The 18550-nt window shown below is 35.0% G+C and overlaps 1 protein-coding gene across 2 annotated transcripts in view; it reads right to left on the bottom strand.

The window, feature by feature from the left end:
• LOC149802175 (semaphorin-2A-like) overlaps positions 1 to 11277 on the bottom strand; it is a 147785-nt gene extending 136508 nt beyond the window's left edge. Inside the window, exons 1-2 of one of the 2 annotated variants that reach the window (XM_089956586.1) lie at positions 11162 to 11277; positions 7738 to 8215 (exon numbers count right to left, since the gene is read on the bottom strand). In XM_089956586.1, the coding sequence (XP_089812712.1) occupies positions 7738 to 7837 (100 nt within the window). In that variant the 5' untranslated portion in view covers positions 7838 to 8215; positions 11162 to 11277. The remainder of the gene's footprint in view (positions 1 to 7737; positions 8216 to 11161) is intronic. The other variant, XM_089956587.1, reaches the window with a different exon arrangement.
• Positions 11278 to 18550: the final 7273 nt, after the last annotated feature.

Here is an 18550-nt window from a genome sequence, read left to right as displayed (position 1 = left end):
ACTGATGGTAAACAATGGCATATCAGTCGCTGATGTGAGGAGAGGCCAGTTGGCAGCAGAGAAACGTAAGAGAAAGAAGAACGCAACAACAACCACAGTAACGCAGACTTCCCAGTATGTCTGCACCAACTGCAGTAGGGACTGTCACTCACGTATAGGACTGCACAGCCACAGCAGACGTTGCCAACAGAGACAGACAACACCCCAAGGGCGCTATTCGCATGGTCTTTCGAGACCGAGTCGCCAATGATGATGAAAGCCAGTCCAATGTGCTAGCAAATATGGGTATGTGCAGTTTGTTGGGAGTAATTGTCACATAATTAGGCAAAGAAATAACTTGGTTTTGTCTTAAAACTATTCAACTATTTCTCGTTGTACATGCGTACAACATTATCTAGGGTGAATGTGTTTTTCCATGTAAGCGACTGTATTAACATGTACCTAGCCACAGAGGTTACTTGTGACGAGGTAACATGACTAACATGATATGCACGGGTATTCTACCCTGACTTGTACTCACTCTCCTATGGATTTAAGTAAGACCAATTTCTAAAACCACACTGGTTGTTTTTTGATCACGTCAAGGAGTGTACGCTCTCCATTGTTCTCCAGCCATAGGGGTAAGTGTTAAATTTACATTTTCATTTGATATGCAAAGCTTATTCGGTTTGTAATGTCTTATCGCGTAAAAATGTATTTATTACAACGCAGATTTAAAGTATTATCATATATCTAGAGATTATACAGAAACTATTATTATTATCAATTTGGTTTTATTGTAGCTGACTGTGTTTGTAGCTGACTGTGTTTGTAGCTGACAGTGTTTGAAGCTGATTGTGACTGTTATTGTAGCTGACTGTTATTGTAGCTGATTGTGACTGTCGCTGTGATTGTGTCTATGAAGTGTGATTGTCAATGTGACTATGAATATTACTAGAGCAGTCTGAAGCTGTCCGAAGCCGTCTAAAGTTGCTTAGAGCTATCTGGAGTTTCCAGAACATTTAATGCTACGTGCTGTCGATACATATGTAAGTATGTACGTATGTCTGTGCCACGGACGTAGATATAGCAAAATTAGAAAAAGTGCTGTATGCTGTCTGTACATGTAACGTATGACTGTACTCGTGGTGGATTCATAAAGGGTGCGAGCGGTCGATAAGAGTGTGGACCAACCCAAGGAATCGTGCGACTGTACAAGGGGTCTAGAAGCATACGTTTGGATCAATTGTTGTTCCATTGCATTTTTTATATTCATAAGATTATTCTGAATCTTCGTTGTGTTCTAAAGATTATTCTGAATCTTAATAGAATTCATATTCAAGATTATGTGAATCTCTTATTGTGTAAAATACTGTTTGAAGCGTATGTGCAGTCCATGAGGTTTCTTGGATCTGTACTTCATATTAATTTAATATTTTTGGTTTATTTTTGATGTGTGAATGTTGTGTAGAGTGATTTGAGTAAATCGTATGTTGAGAGCGTGAGAGAATCTTTGTATTTTTACATCTTATATTTTTCTTTATTAATTCATTCATAAATTTCCATCTTTCTCACATTGTGTTTGTCTTATTCATTTAGTCCAAAAACCCACTCGGTGTTTATTCTGTGACAGTAATTTGTAGAATAAACTCAGGCCTGATCTGCAGGAACATTATGCAAAGACAGAGCAAGATCTATGTTGTCTGCAGTTTATAAGCAAGTATATAAGGTAATCAAAGCCTATCAGATAATTTAAATGAAATCTGTACCATTTAGGTCACAAGGTCAACATCCTAAACACTGCACCTCCCTTAAGTGGACAATCATATATTAATGTTTCCTTTCCAGCACACCCATGTGTAGGTTTGCTATGTCTTGATCAGTTTTATGTGTTATGGGGGCACCTGTTTATAAACATGGCAACATTTCTTGAGTTAACAACCCAGAAATGTTTATATCAGTCTTTTGCCCCACCCATTTGTGGGAGGTTAAATTATGGTCCCTTTTCTGTTACAGTGTACATTTACATGTACCTTAATTCAAACATAAACTAAAATTGTAACTATCTATACATAAAATGCCTGTATTGCAAGTTCAATCTGAAAACTATGACCATTCTTATCTACACAACTGAACTTTTAAAACCTGTACTATATATGAGCTATTTTCAGATTTTCAATCACATATTTGTTAAAATGCCATTTAAAATATAACAAAATTCATACATGTGTAAGATGGACAAGTTGTACCTTTTGTTTATTAGTCTTCTCATTAATTAAACAGTCTTAATGATTTCTGCCATCCACCTAAATAACATACATGTATTAACAAATATTTTAATCCTGATGTGCCCATTCTTCAATGGCAATATCAATAAAAAAACCAGCACCCACCCCTGATCGGTCCCAAGGACCCCGCTCTTCATGGGCAATATCAATAAAAAACAGCACCCACCCCTGATCGGTCCCAAGGACCCCACTCTTCATGGGCAATATCAATAAAAAACAACACCCACCCCTGATCAGTCCCAAGGACCCTACTCTTCATGGGCAATATCAATAAAAAACAACACCCACCCCTTATCAGTCCCAAGGACCCCACTCTTCATGGGCAATGTCAATAAAAAACTGTAGCCACCCTTGATTGGAGGTGGCTTGCCTGAAGCCAAAATATGATAAAATCAAACAAACACAAGAACATATATTAAACAAAAAGAACTTCACCCACAAAGCAACTTTGTCTCTCTAACTTTGATAACACACCATACAAAACGTTTTGACAATACACACATGACACATGTATTTGGTGATACACAACACTGGCTACAAAACTCCAAACTCAAATATGACAACAACCAGAAATTTGTAATGTCAAACTGGATTCTTCAAACTTTGTAAACACCCTCAATCCGCTCCAGTTGAATCAAAATAATATTGCTATTGCAAATGATAACTCCTGCACTTGCAAATATAAGTGTTTCATTAATCAATCCACATGCTATTCCATAAGATTTCCATGTAGCGTATCACTGCACTAGTAATAGCAAGACTTGCCAAATTTTCCAGGACAGAAAACATATTTTCAAGAAAGTCATGAATTAGAAATCTCCTCACAGTCATTACACACTTAGTTATAGCTGTGTACCCAATATTGCACTGCATAGTATTGTACAGTACTGTTGCCTACCACAGAACATTTTCCAAATAAGAACTAATGGAAGTTAAAGTTACTTGTATAAAAGGTATTAATTACTTACTGTCATTTTCATATGACATTCATCCATTAAATGTGATAATACAATAATAATAATAAATGTTTTTATTTCTATTTTCTCTCATAGAACTTGTATACTTAAGAGTCCAAAAGTCACCCCAGTGCCCCAACATTAACATATTCATATTTGTGTGCAGTATTTTTATAAAACAAAGCATGTTGTTCTAGATGATCACTGTGCATACTTCCAACACATAATAGTTACAGCTTTTTTTTCTTGACTTTTTTCTTCTTCTTTTCTAAGAGTGACATATACAGCAAGATTCTACTTAGATTCATATTTTCAAAAAAGAACTTTAAGAGCACAAGACCTGATGTCTTTTATATAAAATGGGAGGCAATACTAGAAACTGATTAATACTGTATATGTTGAATCTGCTAACTATATTGCCAAACTGCATGGTTTTTTTAAGTCAATTGAAAAAAAATAGGTGAGAAAAAATAATGTCAGTGTTTGTATCATGACAAAGAAATCCCAACTGCAGGGTTACATTATTTGTTACCCTGCTTGGCACAGCCTCCTGCGTGGGGAGACAAATAATGTAACTCCTTGACTGGGATTTCTTTTTTTTTCTGTGCAAACCTTAAACAAGGATTAATCTATTAGTTTGCATGAAAGATATAATTGCAAGACAAATGTTTTAGCTCAAAATGTTAAACATTTCTTACACAAATTGGGACAGTAACAGTTTTCCCCCATCATAATGCAGTAGCCAGGGTCAATACTCACCAACACAGCATTATGTACCAGACTACACTATCATGAAAACAGTGTTATATAAAAAACCTAAATATACAAAGAGCAGCATTATATACCTAACTATGACAAAGTGGGAATGAAGCAAGAGGGATGACACATATTAGACCAACCACAACAACTCCTAATGGTGCATTTGGTTGGTAAATAAGCCAAGTACCTGTTTAACAATGTTCACAACAACTCCTAAATGTGCACTGGGTGGTAAATAAGTCATGTACCTGTTTACCAATGTTCACAACTCCTAAATGTGCACTGGGTGGTAAATAAGCCAAGTACCTGTTTACCAATGTTCACAACAACTCCTAAATGTGCACTGGGTGGTAAATAAGTCATGTACCTGTTTACCAATGTTCACAACAACTCCTAAATGTGCACTGGGTGGTAAATAAGCCAAGTACCTGTTTACCAATGTTCACAACAACTCCTAAATGTGCACTGGGTGGTAAGTAAGTCATGTACCTGTTTACCAATGTTCACAACAACTCCTAAATGTGCACTGGGTGGTAAATAAGTCATGTACCTGTTTACCAATGTTCACAACAACTCCTAAATGTGCACTGGGTGGTAAATAAGCCAAGTACCTGTTTACCAATGTTCACAACAACTTGTGATTGTGCCTGCAGATTACAAATGGATTAAACCATGTTTAAAATACATATAATGAAACCTTGCATAAACACTGGGGGGGAGGCAAATACACATTTTAAAGAAAACTGGAGTCAGTGCCCTGTAATATACCTCAATCTTTCATCTCCCACAGTATCTTTTTCTAAAGCCATGACTGCAAGAAAGGCTGATTAACTACTAATCCAAAGGCAGTGAACCATTTTTACATCAGATTGCTAGAAAGATATTCTCTTTAATACTTTGATTTGAATCTAAATCTTGATCCTTTCCTCTAGATAACTGTAAATACCTGCAGGCTATTAGAGATGAGTGAGTATGGGAAATAACAAAAAATACTTCTAAGTTTGTAAAACTATATTTTCCCTCAGAGTACAAACCTCAAACTATTTTAAAGTCTGAATTTCTTGCAAACCCATTGTATGTCAAGAAGTAAATTGTTCACATCATATTTTATTATTATATATCCTGCCTTTGTGTTTTTCACTTGCTGATGTCAACATGTGAGTGCTAAAAAAAACTAAATCACCAATAAGTTCATTCAAGAGGAAGTCACAGCTCTGTCATGAATAAAGACCTGCAATAAATATTTTGGATACTAACAGATTATCTTCCTGTCTCGTACACCTTTTATTTTCAATTGTTCTTCATAAAATTCAAATAACACTGATGCATTAATCTAGGCCAGTTTTAAAATTCTTAACATAAAATACTGGTTCGCTGATATGTTAACTGAAAGAAAAGCCACACAAAATAATCACATGGATAAATACAAAGTATGCAAATGAGATTAAAACACTTCATGGAAGTCTGTATACTGCAGGTCAAAATTAACCTACCTCAATATCCAGCAAAGGTCAGAGCATGTTTAGTATGGCTGACTTGTACAAGGAGATTTCTATCAGAGTCTGGTTTAACTGTGGTCTTCTTAAATGTTCGGGTTTGTTTCACAAATTAAGATATTAGATTAGCAAATAAAACGGAGCAATGAGAAGTCATGTTTAAGCTTCTGTGCTGTACATGTACACAATCCTGGGGAAATGATAAGACTTGCTGAAGATTCTGTGTTGTACCTTGATACATAAAACTTAAAACCTAAGGCAATATTGCTGAAGATTCTGTGTTATACCTTGATACATAAAACAAGTGAAAACCTTAGGCAATACTGCTGAAGATTCTGTAACACCCGGACAATTCAAACTGAAAGTAATCTGATACATTAAATCGAAAACCTGAAGGAATATTGTGAAAATTCGGTGTTGTACCATGATACATAAAACTGAAAACCTCAGGCAATATTGCTGAAGATTCTGTAAGACCCGGACAATTCAAACTGAAAGTAATCTGAGCAAATTATAACATATCTTTAAGCTTTCATGTACACATTTTTTATGTTAACAAGCAGTTTAAACTTTGAAACCTATTGGCCAAGAAAGTGAATGCAGGTAGGTGAAGATTGGAAAATCTGCTTTGACTTTCTGTAGTCAAAGCTGTGACAAGTGTCATGATAGGTTGAGAAAAGTGTACCCATTTTACATCAACTTAAAAGAACAACATGGGTCGTACGGCTTGTAAAGCCACAGCCAGACAAAAAAAAAATGAATACAGGGATTGCTATTTGTTTTAAAACCAAACTGTCAAGTACAACAGAAGACTACAGATGTAGAAGTAGGGAAAAAAGTATTTAAAAAAGAGAGTTGTTTTGCTGTTGTTGTTGTTGTGGGGTTTAATGCCATTTTCAGCACACGATAGGCTATGCATGGCGGCCAGTATTAATGGTGGAGGAAGAACCCGGGAAAACCCTGAGAAGAACCACTGACACACAAGAAGCTACTGGCAAGCTTTCTCACATACCCATATTGGCTGAATCATAGATTCAAACCCACGCAGAAGTTGTTTTGCATTTTCTTTAATAATAATAATAATAATAATAATAAACTATCTTTAACGAGGATAACACATTTGGTCATGGCTGACCCATCTGCCATGTGGTCCCAGTTTTTGTAATCAGCTATGTTATAAAAAAAATTAAAAAAAATAAAAAATTAAATATTTAAAACAAAATAAGAAAGCAAAAACAAAAATACACAAAATAAAATTAGAAGACCATGGACATAACCAGGTGTCGTTGCACACTCATTCGTACATATTTAACATGAATGACTATGTGTGACTATACTGGGAAACATACAAATATGAACAATATTCAATACACAGGTACATACATTTCAGCACAAGTTTTATTTACTATATATATATATATATATGTATATATGTATCGAATAAGATCTGGATATATCAATTATGGATATGATTATAAAGTTTTCTATTCAGAGCTTTTAATATGTCATTCCAGTTGGTCTAGAAAAAATTTCTTGAATGATATTTTAAAAGAAGCAAGGGAAGTTGAATTACGTATCCTCATTGGTAAGGAATTCCATACAGTAGGTATGCTAGATGTGACTTTCAAGCTGGCTAATCAAAATGGTTTTATGACAATGCTCACTTTACATGACTGTACCACACAAAATTTCATGGTGACCCCGATTAAAGTTCAGTGTATGATTTCATTTACATTACTTGCTCACAAAGGCTTACAAGGAAGAACTTACATAGCTTCTTTTGTAAATGTCACATGAAAATAAACACTAATGCTGGGACTCTTCTATATCTACATACAAGTATATGCAAAATGGAATTTTCAACTGCCTTCATGTCTCAATTCTGTCATCAATCTGAAAGAATCTGCCCAAATCTTTTGGCAGAATTTTGTCTGCGAGCACAATTCTAGTATGAAAGAATTATGAACCTGTTCTGAAAATTCTGAATTTGAACTGAATATATGTACAAAATTCAGGAAGCATCAATAGCCTGACATTTATTTAAAATTAAGAATGTGTAAATATATACCCTGAATATGTAAATATATTCATGACTGAATTCAACCATTTGGTACTTATTTGCAGAATAGAGGGGGTGGGCAGTAATTGTACAGAATTAAGAAAGTAATTTATTATTGCTTTGCTGAACACTTTTTCATTATCTGAAAGTGTGCATAGGAATGTTTCATTTACTTTTTCTCTCATGTGATTTTCACTTACCTCTATGCTTCTTTGTGACCTTTGGTCTCAACTCCCCATCTCCTCCCCATAGAACGGCAAACAACAATAGTCCCATAAACTTCCACATACTGATTAGCATGGTAGCTTAAATTTTTGTGTTCAGCCCAGGAAAGAAATGCGTAAAACAGTATCCTATTTGTACTTTTGTCAATAAATATTCCAACAAGTATAGAAATATCACTTTACAAAAACATTATACAGAGCATTGGATTTCATAAGAAATCTCTTTCCAAATTGAAAACAGTAAAGTATGTGTTTCATAATCCATCTAAATGTCCTTGATACTAGGAATCTGTGACAATTGGCATAACACTAGGGATATATATATACACCAACTGAATTTTGTGTCAGCTGACTCACAATAGGAATGACTGCATGCATACACAAGATGGAGTTAGCTATCTCCTCTTGAAGCTGAAAACAGTTAGGAGAATGGTGCCGAGTTATCACACAGGAGCTGAAAAGAAAAAAAAAACAATAAAAAGATAACAAAGGTTTACAGCTAAAGAACTGTTATGCATATTTAAACTAAATAACTTATTAAAATGAGAATGGGATTAATAATTATGACAAACACTTTAACTCTTCACTCTGTTGGAAAACTGAAAGGGACACTACCAGATTCTTGGTCCTTGTGCAAGAAATTTTTTTTTACAAAAAGAGATAACAGAAAGTGATATAACAAATTCTAAATTGCCTGAGACAATTCTGTGCATAAGCATCATAAATATCCTGAAATTCTAATTCCTCTTGCCAGTCATGTTTTCCTTAGTGGTGAATGTGGTGGTTTCCTTTTTATTAATTATTTATAAAACAACGTTCTTTTTTCTTTCAGAAATCTACACCACCAAATTTCACCCCAAAACAGTATTTTACTCCACTCCACTGTTTTTAAAATTAATTATTCATTGGTAACAAGCTTACATACTACCTAAAAAGCATGCAACTCCTTGGTAATGCTTATTCCTAGTATAGCTGTAGTATAGCTGGATGCTGAAGCTTTATTTTATCAGGTTTCATTAGGATGATCATAAACGTTGGTAGTGGTTAGTATGTTTTTTGACTTCACATGTTTTATTCTAAAGTTTCCATGTGCTGACTCTTTAAAACACACCAAGCGGTGTTAGGGGCTGGTGTAATGTCTGTAGTACAGGCCTTCAATACACACCAAGCAGTGTTAAGGGCTGATGTAATGTCTGTAGCACAGGCCTTCTATACACACCACATGGTGTGGTGTAAAAGACTGATGTAACGTCTGTAGTACAGAATCAATACACACTAAGTGGTGTTAGGGGCTGATGTAATGTCTGAAGTAAGGTGACCCAACAAAAGCGCGCCCACAAAAGCGCGCAGTGACAAATGTGTACAGGACATAAGTGCACCTAAGAATGTGTGAACAAATGTTCTTACAATATAATGCATTAAATAAATAAAACATATAAATTTGCTTTTAAAAAAATGTTGGTTTATTTACTTAGAACTCTGTCTTTACAAAGTCTGTATCCATCATACAAAAGATGATCCTTTTGCTTCTGCGATAGCATTTTCTTCACGACTGTAAATTTGTTTTAGATATAAAAAAATTAGTCATACATACTTATAACATTTTTGAACAGACCACATCCATTGCCAATTAACATGCTTCACTGGTCAATTATTGCCAATCGAAGGAGGGTTAAATTTATTTATAATTGACCTAAACAAGAATGAGTGGAAAAGGTTGAGCAGACACCTTAAAGCTCAATCTTATGGTCTTCTTTACAATTTAACTGTGTGGATCAATTAACTTAAATGGTTAAGACCTGAGAAGTTGGCATTGCTTAGAATTAATGTACTAAGAGAAAAAGTTAGTTGATCCACACAGTTAAATTGTAAAGAAGATCGTACAATTTATTTGTGTGTATTGTCTTCTCAGTTAACATTTTTGTATTATCTTCTCCGTTAACCTTTTTCAGTCTTCTCAACCTTATCTTTGTATACATGCGCGCTTTTGTCTTGCGTGTATTTGTTGGGTTGTTTATCATTGCATGCAGTTGTTGGTGCACTTTTGTCAGCGCGCTTTTGTTTTGCATGCTTTTGTTATGGTACCCTGTAGTACAGGCCTTCAAAGACAAGTTGATATGATGATACCTGATAACTCCTATAACCATGTCCAGTTGTTCAGAGTATGTACTGATCAAGGCCTTTGACATACCCACGTCATAAAAAAAAAAAAAAACAACAGGCATTTAAGACTCTCTGATTTCACATTAAAACCATTTTCAATACGGTATTATACTGTGGCATTTCAGTGTGATACAAAATGTTCAAGAGTTTTATGTGGGGAATACAATCTTACACTACACACCCACAGCATAAATCAAAGCAAAGCTAAAACAAACAACAAAATGAACAAAGCTGGCCTTTTTATTTAACAAATTGAAAATGTCATGGTGTCCTTGGGCAGTAACAGTCCCTGTAATATATTACTCATTCATGAAGTGATTTATTCTTGTAATGTAATAGTGCTATATAATTAGAAAGATACACTCAACCATTGTATAATTTTCTTTCCAGCAATGGGTATTGTGAGACAGACTTAATATATCTGAATAATTGGAAAATAAAACTACTGTAACCCTGAAATAAAGATTTTCATGTTGTGGACTGTAATTGACTACATTTAATGTCCAGATATAAAAAAAAGTCTTTTTAAAATCATGTATGTTAAAGATTTGAACCATGCAAAACAATGACCATAGTAAGTAATCTCTCTCTGTCTCTGTCTCTCTCTCTCTCTCTTAAAACTTTAATTACAATTTGGAATTTAGAACAGTGTCTGGCAAAGCTTAGATACAACTAAGTACAAAGTACTATTTAAACTGTTGAAGTTATTTCATTTACTTTTACAAAACATCTTTTCAGCATAAAATTTTCACAAATTATGGAAGAAAACCAAATTTCTGACTACTCCATTCACATGAATGGCAAAATAATGACAGCACTCACAATATTTTTTAACTTTTAAAAACTAAACCCTGTACTGGGGGGTGCTCTACGGATATTATTAACTTCTGAGAGAGTGACAAGTGTAAGGTGAAGTGGTTTGCATTTTCAACATGCACAATGAGATATGTTGGCATACATCTGCCTTAGTTCCATGTACTGTGGATTAAATTTCTTTGGATACTGTACTAATGGAAACTGTACATGATCTAAGCACACAGTTAACCAAAATGACTGCTCCATGTGCTCAAACAACTCAACCTGAATTAATATAAAGTACACCATCTTTAGCAGTTATCAGAATAGGGAAAATAAATTTTGCCATATTAAACAATACCAGCTTCTGAAAGAGCAATGAATGAATTACCAAATATATAGAATGTAAAAAATGTTATCACATCTTTTTTTTACAATTTACCTCTGAAGTCTGGGAAGTGAAAATGATCAAGTGGAGTTTGAGGTTCTTTGATAGGTGAACATCTGAAGGCCAAGCTGTATAATCTATAAACAAAATTACACCCATCACATATACACCAAAATAAATGGAATTAAAAGTTTGTTAACAATACCTAAGATATACAAGGTCTTTTTTAAACAGCCAGTATAAACCGGCAAAAATCTAACCTTATGCAAAATATGAAACTGTAGAGCGCCACCATTTACAACAGTTTGTTAATCCTGAGGGCCTCAGGTAAGAAGAGTATATTATACTCAGTTACATTCATCAAATAAAGTATTTATTATCATGATATTCAGTTCCTGTTGTAAGGTGGTGATGATGGTGATACCTGGTGATCTCACTCCAAAGCTGTATTATGCTACACAGCATTATATTAGATACCATCTGTACTTACAAGTCTGGCCCAACTGCAAACTGCACAAACCTAGATCTACCATCACATAATGTGACAGCTGATCTGTGTCTGTGTAGTTTCTTATGAGTAATCAGTAGAAGAAAAAAAACACGGACCCTTCTAGACCCTGATCTAACAGCATATTATGTTATGGCAGATCAGAATCTTTGTTGTTTGCAGTTTGAATCATCTTGTAAGTGAGTATATATGACATTCATGTATTAATATGGTATATCAATATTTCAGGACTGTTATATGGGTAATACTGTATTGAAATAATATTTTAAACAGCTTTTATGACTCCTTTTATTAGGTGTATATAAAGATTTACATGCAAAAAGGTTAATTATCATTTTCTTTGGAACAAAATGCAAATTTTAACAATATAATAGTTCTCTGAACAATAGATGAGAAAAAAATAATAATTTTCATGGACTGATGTTTAGGAAAAATTAGATGTTAAGAAAAAAAACTGACAATACATGCAGGCTTTTGTGGAATTATTTGGTACTACCATTCTTAGTCATGCTACCAATTAGCAGATAGATAACTAGCATTCATACTTTAAGCCAAGGTTTGACTTGTACAAAATATATTGAATGGCATACAGTCTTGAACCCCTACTCACCTATAGACCATCCTGCCAACCTTCCCTAACAGGATTTATGCCCTGTCTGATAGTCTTCCAATTTCAAAGGCATGTGAGGGAGAAAGAACCCTTTATTATAAAAATTGCTTCTCAAGAGCCACTTAAAATGGCAATCATGTGAGATAAATGAAGAAGCAAGACAATTTTACCAATATAATGGGATTCATAATCTAACCTGTATAATAAGAATGGGATTCATGATCTAACCTGTATAATAAGAATGGGATTCATGATCAAACCTGCATAATAAGAATGGGATTCATGATCTAACCTGTATAATAAGAATGGGATTCATGATCTAACCTGCATAATAAGAATGGGATTCATAATCTAACCTGTATAATAAGAATGGGATTCATGATCTAACCTGCATAATAAGAATGAGATTCATGATCTAACCTGTATAATAAGAATGGGATTCATGACCGAACCTGTATAATAAGAATGGGATTCATGACCGAACCTGTATAATAAGAATGGGATTCATGATCTAACCTGTATAATAAGAATGGGATTCATGACCTAACCTGTATACTAAGGTGATATGGTATACTGAGGGGCTTTATAGTGAGGGGTCATTGTTTTATACGCAGTACAATTTCACCGATTCATACATGTATAGGATCAAACTGATTTTTTTTTAAGTCCCTTCGGTACTTGAGCTATTGAAGATCTACCGTGTTTTAATTGAATTTTTAAACATGTTTCCTACAATTAGTGATTTTAACATGCTTATTTTGTACCAACCAACAAAGTTAGACTAAAAAAATTTTATGTAAAAATTGTCCCAACTTTTTCACACGCACTGCACAATTGATAATAAATCAATGATAAAACTCCTTTTTGTGCATAAAGATAAAATGACCTTGAAAACACAGTGGTAACTTCCCTATTCCTAGTCTATTGCAAGTAACAATGAAAACTATATTGACTGGACATTTTCAAGAAAGAACACAGCCAGGAAAGAGCTATTGTGTTACTATTATTATTTCAAAATAGATGGTATCTATTGAAAAGAAAAGATCTGCAATTAGAAGCTTGATGCAAATGAGAAACACAATTAAGCAATTATTTAATAAAAGAATCGCAGTCCGATTGTCAAGTCCGTTTAATAGTCACAGCTGTCTTCCATATATAGCACACTGAATAATGAGACCATTCAATGGTTTATGAGTAACATCCCACACCTCAGCTTGCCATATGAATAGTTCCAAAACTAATGAACACACATATTACTATTCAATAGAGAATGGTTCCTAAAATATGAACAGGTGGCAACCCTACACACACCATGCATACCCACACATCATGTTTCAAAAACAATATGTTGTGATAATTCAATGAAAAACATATTAAACATTGAATCCCTTATACAATGGACAAAGAATGCGAAAGACTGGTCACAGACCTATTTTTGTAACAATGTTACAAAATCTCAAGATGCAGAACCATCAGAATTGTTTCTCAAGTGGAGCAAATCTTTGAGGCACACCTATTTAAATATTATACAAGTGCACATAATGACAATCAACACATAAAGTTTTGTTTCCTAAAAAAAATAACTGGGGGTGCCTTAAGACTCCATCTCTGTTGGAGGGGGAGGTAAAATTATGTAATACTTGCCTGTTGCTATGGCATAGCATACTCTTGTCTGGACAGAGGGGGAAAAATACACTTGACTGTATGATAAGAATTTATCCCCCTCACTGGGTAACTTTGTGTAAAGTTCCAAAATCAACTCCTTGACCCTGGTTGATGCACATTAGTCCTCATTCTTTTTAAAGACAGTCTTAAAAGCCAGTAGAACATCAAGTGTAAAGAGGGAGGAGGATATCTGACAATAACAACACTTAAGTTTCACAGCATTAGTTTGACATCCACCACACACAATAAAACTACATTTTAATATCAGTAATACATAATCTGTTGCTACTGCATAGCTGAAGATGATACCATAAAGTGGGGAAGGAAAAATGAAGGAATAATCATTTCTTATTGCAGAAGTGCAGACTACTGCCAGATGGTATCCACATAGAACCTGCTCTAAATACAAATATGCCTCACTATGGTGAGCCAATGAGCAAAGACAGAAGGAGAATAAAGGCATGTGAGATCACAAAATGTGGTTTCATCAAATCCTCCAACCCACAGCCCAGGTGGCCACATGCAGCTCGCAAGCTGATTTTAAATGACCCGCAATAGCTTGAGCAGCTATATAGTCGTTGCTTTTCAGTTTTCTGCTGTTGCCCTCGGCTTCAAGAAAAACATTTTTCAGTGGCCCATGGTGTCAAAAAGGTTGGACAGCACTGAGTTACACAGTATCATTTAGCACGTCAACCCCTTGCGACGACTTAACGGGACAGGAGGTAGTAGCCTACTGCCGAGCTCTGTAGCATCATGGTCATGCATGATACAACAAAGTGGGTGGTATTAAAGAAAGGTAGACAGATGTAGCTCTACAATGATACCAAATAATCTGGAATATCTAGTTGCACTACAAAATACAGATTTTAAAAAACTCTTTTTTTTAACCCGACTTTTTTTTACCCAAATTTCGCCTGTGGTCAGAATCCAATTTTGTGACCAGATTTTAGACTTTTTGGTCTCAGATCTAAGGCAAACCGGTATGAACTGCAACCAGACAGATGAGCCTTTGCAAAAAGTAGGATAAGATGGGCAATTGGAATAAAGAGTGGTCTGCATACAAAAATAATGGCTCTGTTTAGCAACAAAAAAAAAAAAAAAAACTCTAACCTTCACCCTTCTGCTCATGCGCGAGTCAAACAGCCAATGAAAAATGGTGTTTCTAACACAACTAGGCAGTATGTTATTGAAAGATGACCAGGGATTTGGTGTTTTCGAGTCTATTCAGAAATAGCTTTCAAAATGTGTTTCCTACTAGATTTTCAGGCGAAAATGACAAAAAGCTCCAGGGGTTAATGTGTTATGGAGCAATGGCTCATGGGCTTTAACCTTCCTCAATGAAAGGTCCCACTTAATAAGCTTTCTTCATAGCTATGGTAACCTAACTTGAAATGATAACAGTTGAAATATTGCCAAGCCCAAATAAGTCTGTTTAATAGATGACTTCAATTACAATTTGCTTTATGACACCAATCAAAGCTGGATTAAAACCACAAATTCCCTAAATTGTTACTAGTAACAGCAAGTTCATGTAACCATTGGAGTAACAGAGGTATCTGAAACACTGATTGCTCACATAAATACTAACAATGCTGACAATATTATATAAGTTGCAGTTCCCCAGTATTCCATAAGTGATCATTATATATATTCTGTCCACAAAAATTAAGTCAAAAAAGTAAAAATTATCACAAATATATCAATTATTGAATAATACAAAGATTCAGTTCAAAAATGTTCCTTAAAATACTTAAGACACCACTTGGTACATATATCTACACATATACATACACACTTAATTGTAAAAGGCCTCATGCAAGATTGGTCAATTGAGCTTCCTTAAATATAATCATTATTATTATATTATTATTATGAATTGATTTATAATCAAAACATACAAGTCAAGGCAAACTGCAAAAAACACTGACTCCTATCTGCTATCACATACTGCCAGACCAGGGTCTATGTTGTTTGTTCTACTGATTACCTATAATAAACTGTATACTCAGTTCTGCAGTATGCAATGATCAATCTGGGTCTATGCAATGTGCAGTGTGGAACTGACTTGTATGAAAGTATATATGGTAGTGCATATAGTATCTGGGTCTATGTAATGTGCAGTGTGGAACTGACTTGTATGAAAGTAGATACGGTAGTGCATATAGTAGCTACATGCAATTCCTTGAACAAAAAAATCAGTGATTTGGACACAAAATAACCATGATAAGGACCAACAAAAACTGAATTTCTTTGTGAAATATATCTAGAAGACAAACCCTGGTAATTTGTAACAAGATAGGTGAGGTTAACTGAAGCTGAATGAGCAAAGTTATTACCAATAAACACAATCTGCCAAGTCTCTCCAACCTTGGCCCTAGCTGAGGGGAAATAACAACTTTATACCACAACAAATAAATACAAGAAACCTGGAATGCATTTCTTTCAGATGTTACAATATTAATGACTGAAAAAATCTGGTGATTCAAGCACTCATTGCATGACATCATTGCCAGGGAGAAAATCTGACCCATTAGGTCTTGTTGTCTGTCCTGCTGGGTTCTCTATAACTTGGGTCTTCTTTGTTGACTTCAGGGTAAAGGGAAAAAGAGGGGTAGTTTATTAAAAATACTAAGTCATTTTGTAAACTAATGTTTACATCTAATATAGCAGCAGAGAGTGTGAATCATACAAAGTTGTTTTAGTTAAAAACCCTTCTATCAAGAATGTTTTCGACAGAAGAGTTATTTTATAAAAATAACCCTTATTTTCAGAAAATATGACAAAAAAGATATCATGTCACTGAAATAAAGGTTAATCTTATAAAACTCATTTAATAAATTATTTTCTTACCTGCGATGGTCTATTTAGAAAAATATCAGGTATATATTCACACTCTCTGCTGCTCTCGTGAAAAATTTTTTTAACATTAACTTTATCAGTGGAATTAAATAATCGGTTATCAAATAATGGCAAATATCGGAGAAGCTCGTACAACTAGACTAGCTCAAGAACGACTCGAAGCAATCAAAAAGTTTCTTCCTGTCCGTGATAGTGTCAGAGAAAAATTGCAAGCGAGACAGCAAGCAAAAGTTGAATTCGCAATGGGTGCAGAAGAATTATTTAAACAAATTACTGAGCCAACCAAAAGATCGCTGAAGCCACAACAGCAACACAGCAAGTTATCGCGGAATTACCAAAACAGATCAGCGAAGCAATGGAGTCTGCTAACAAAACACGTGCTGAAATCGAAGACGTTAAAAATATTGTCGAGGATCTATCTAAACCAGAATTAAAAACTAAATATTTTACTCAGCAGGGTTACATGCAAGTTATGGGCGATCCTGTTGCAGTCGCTGTGATGGGGTATCAATTACGTAAACAGCTTCTAAAGCCAGAATTTCATAACACTCCAGAACATGAGTGGAACGCTAAAGTATTTCGTGAGTTTAAAGGTATTTCACAGATCAGTAAAAAATATAAGCGCGAATATGATGAGTTTGTTGAGAAAGTTAATGAAATGAAAAAGGGTATTCCAACACCAACGAAGCAGCAATCTCGACCACGAAGACAACCATCACCTGACCCGGGTGTAACCGGTAGTGGTTTAGGGTCTGGTTTTATTGCCTGTCCTGATAATATCATCAATGATGTATCACGGCTAATAGTTCTCATCGAAGGAGCGTGTGCTGGAAATAACTCTCCGGAAATTATAAATGAAGCCGCAGATATCTGTCAGCGACTATTTCAACATGGTATCATGGATATCAGCATCTACCGGGAACTTATTAATGAACTCGCAGACGGTTACTACAGCGACTGAAGGTCACAGTAATTTTAGTTAGAGAAAACAACAATTAAATAAAATGATCATACACAATGCTCAACCCATTCCAGTCAGAGTAGTGAATTCACGATTACCGGTCTATCGAGTAACCTACGGAGATGGTCTTGGTGATATTGCTACGGGTTTGTTTAGAAGAATAGCCCCTAAGGCGTTACCGATTGCAAAACAATTGTCGATGAAAGCTATTGATGTTGTTAAGGATAAAGCCCTTGAAGCTGTTGATGATCTTGCCGGGAAAGCATTTATGGCAGTCAAGGATAGACTGGCACGGTTAATACGCAGACCGAAAGCGGTTAAACCACCACCAGTAAAATTGCCAAGCACAGAAATTATGCCCGCGAATGTCAGTAAAGTAATAAATCAGGCCACAAATCAAAAACTCGCAGCGCTGGTAAACCAACAACCCGAACAAATAAATACAAGTCTGATATCAGGAAGTGGTCTTCGTTTTAGACGACGATAATTTATATAAAATGTTCAAACGTATATCTGATCCATCGTTCGACATGGATGCACCAATACTCAAAGATGAGTCCGTGCATGATTATCAGTATTATTCTTATGAAGCAACAACACACAATCAACGCGGACAAATTGAATTACGAGTTCAGGATACAAGTAGGTATTTCTTGCCCGCTGAAGCATTCCTTGAAGTTGTGGGCAAAATTGTAACAGATGTTGTCGCTAATACAGCATATGGCGCTAATGTCCAAGTTGGTTTTGTTAATAATGGCATCGTGGCGTTGTTCAAAAGTACTTCATATAGCATTGACGGGAGAGAAATTGAAATAATTCAGGATAATGTTGACATTGCTA

The sequence above is a fragment of the Sinohyriopsis cumingii genome, chromosome 4, assembly GCF_028554795.1.
Source record: "Sinohyriopsis cumingii isolate HCF-2022 chromosome 4, ASM2855479v2, whole genome shotgun sequence".
In the NCBI taxonomy this organism is placed as follows: Eukaryota; Metazoa; Mollusca; class Bivalvia; order Unionida; family Unionidae; genus Sinohyriopsis; species Sinohyriopsis cumingii.
This window is presented reverse-complemented; position numbering and strand designations above follow the sequence as displayed.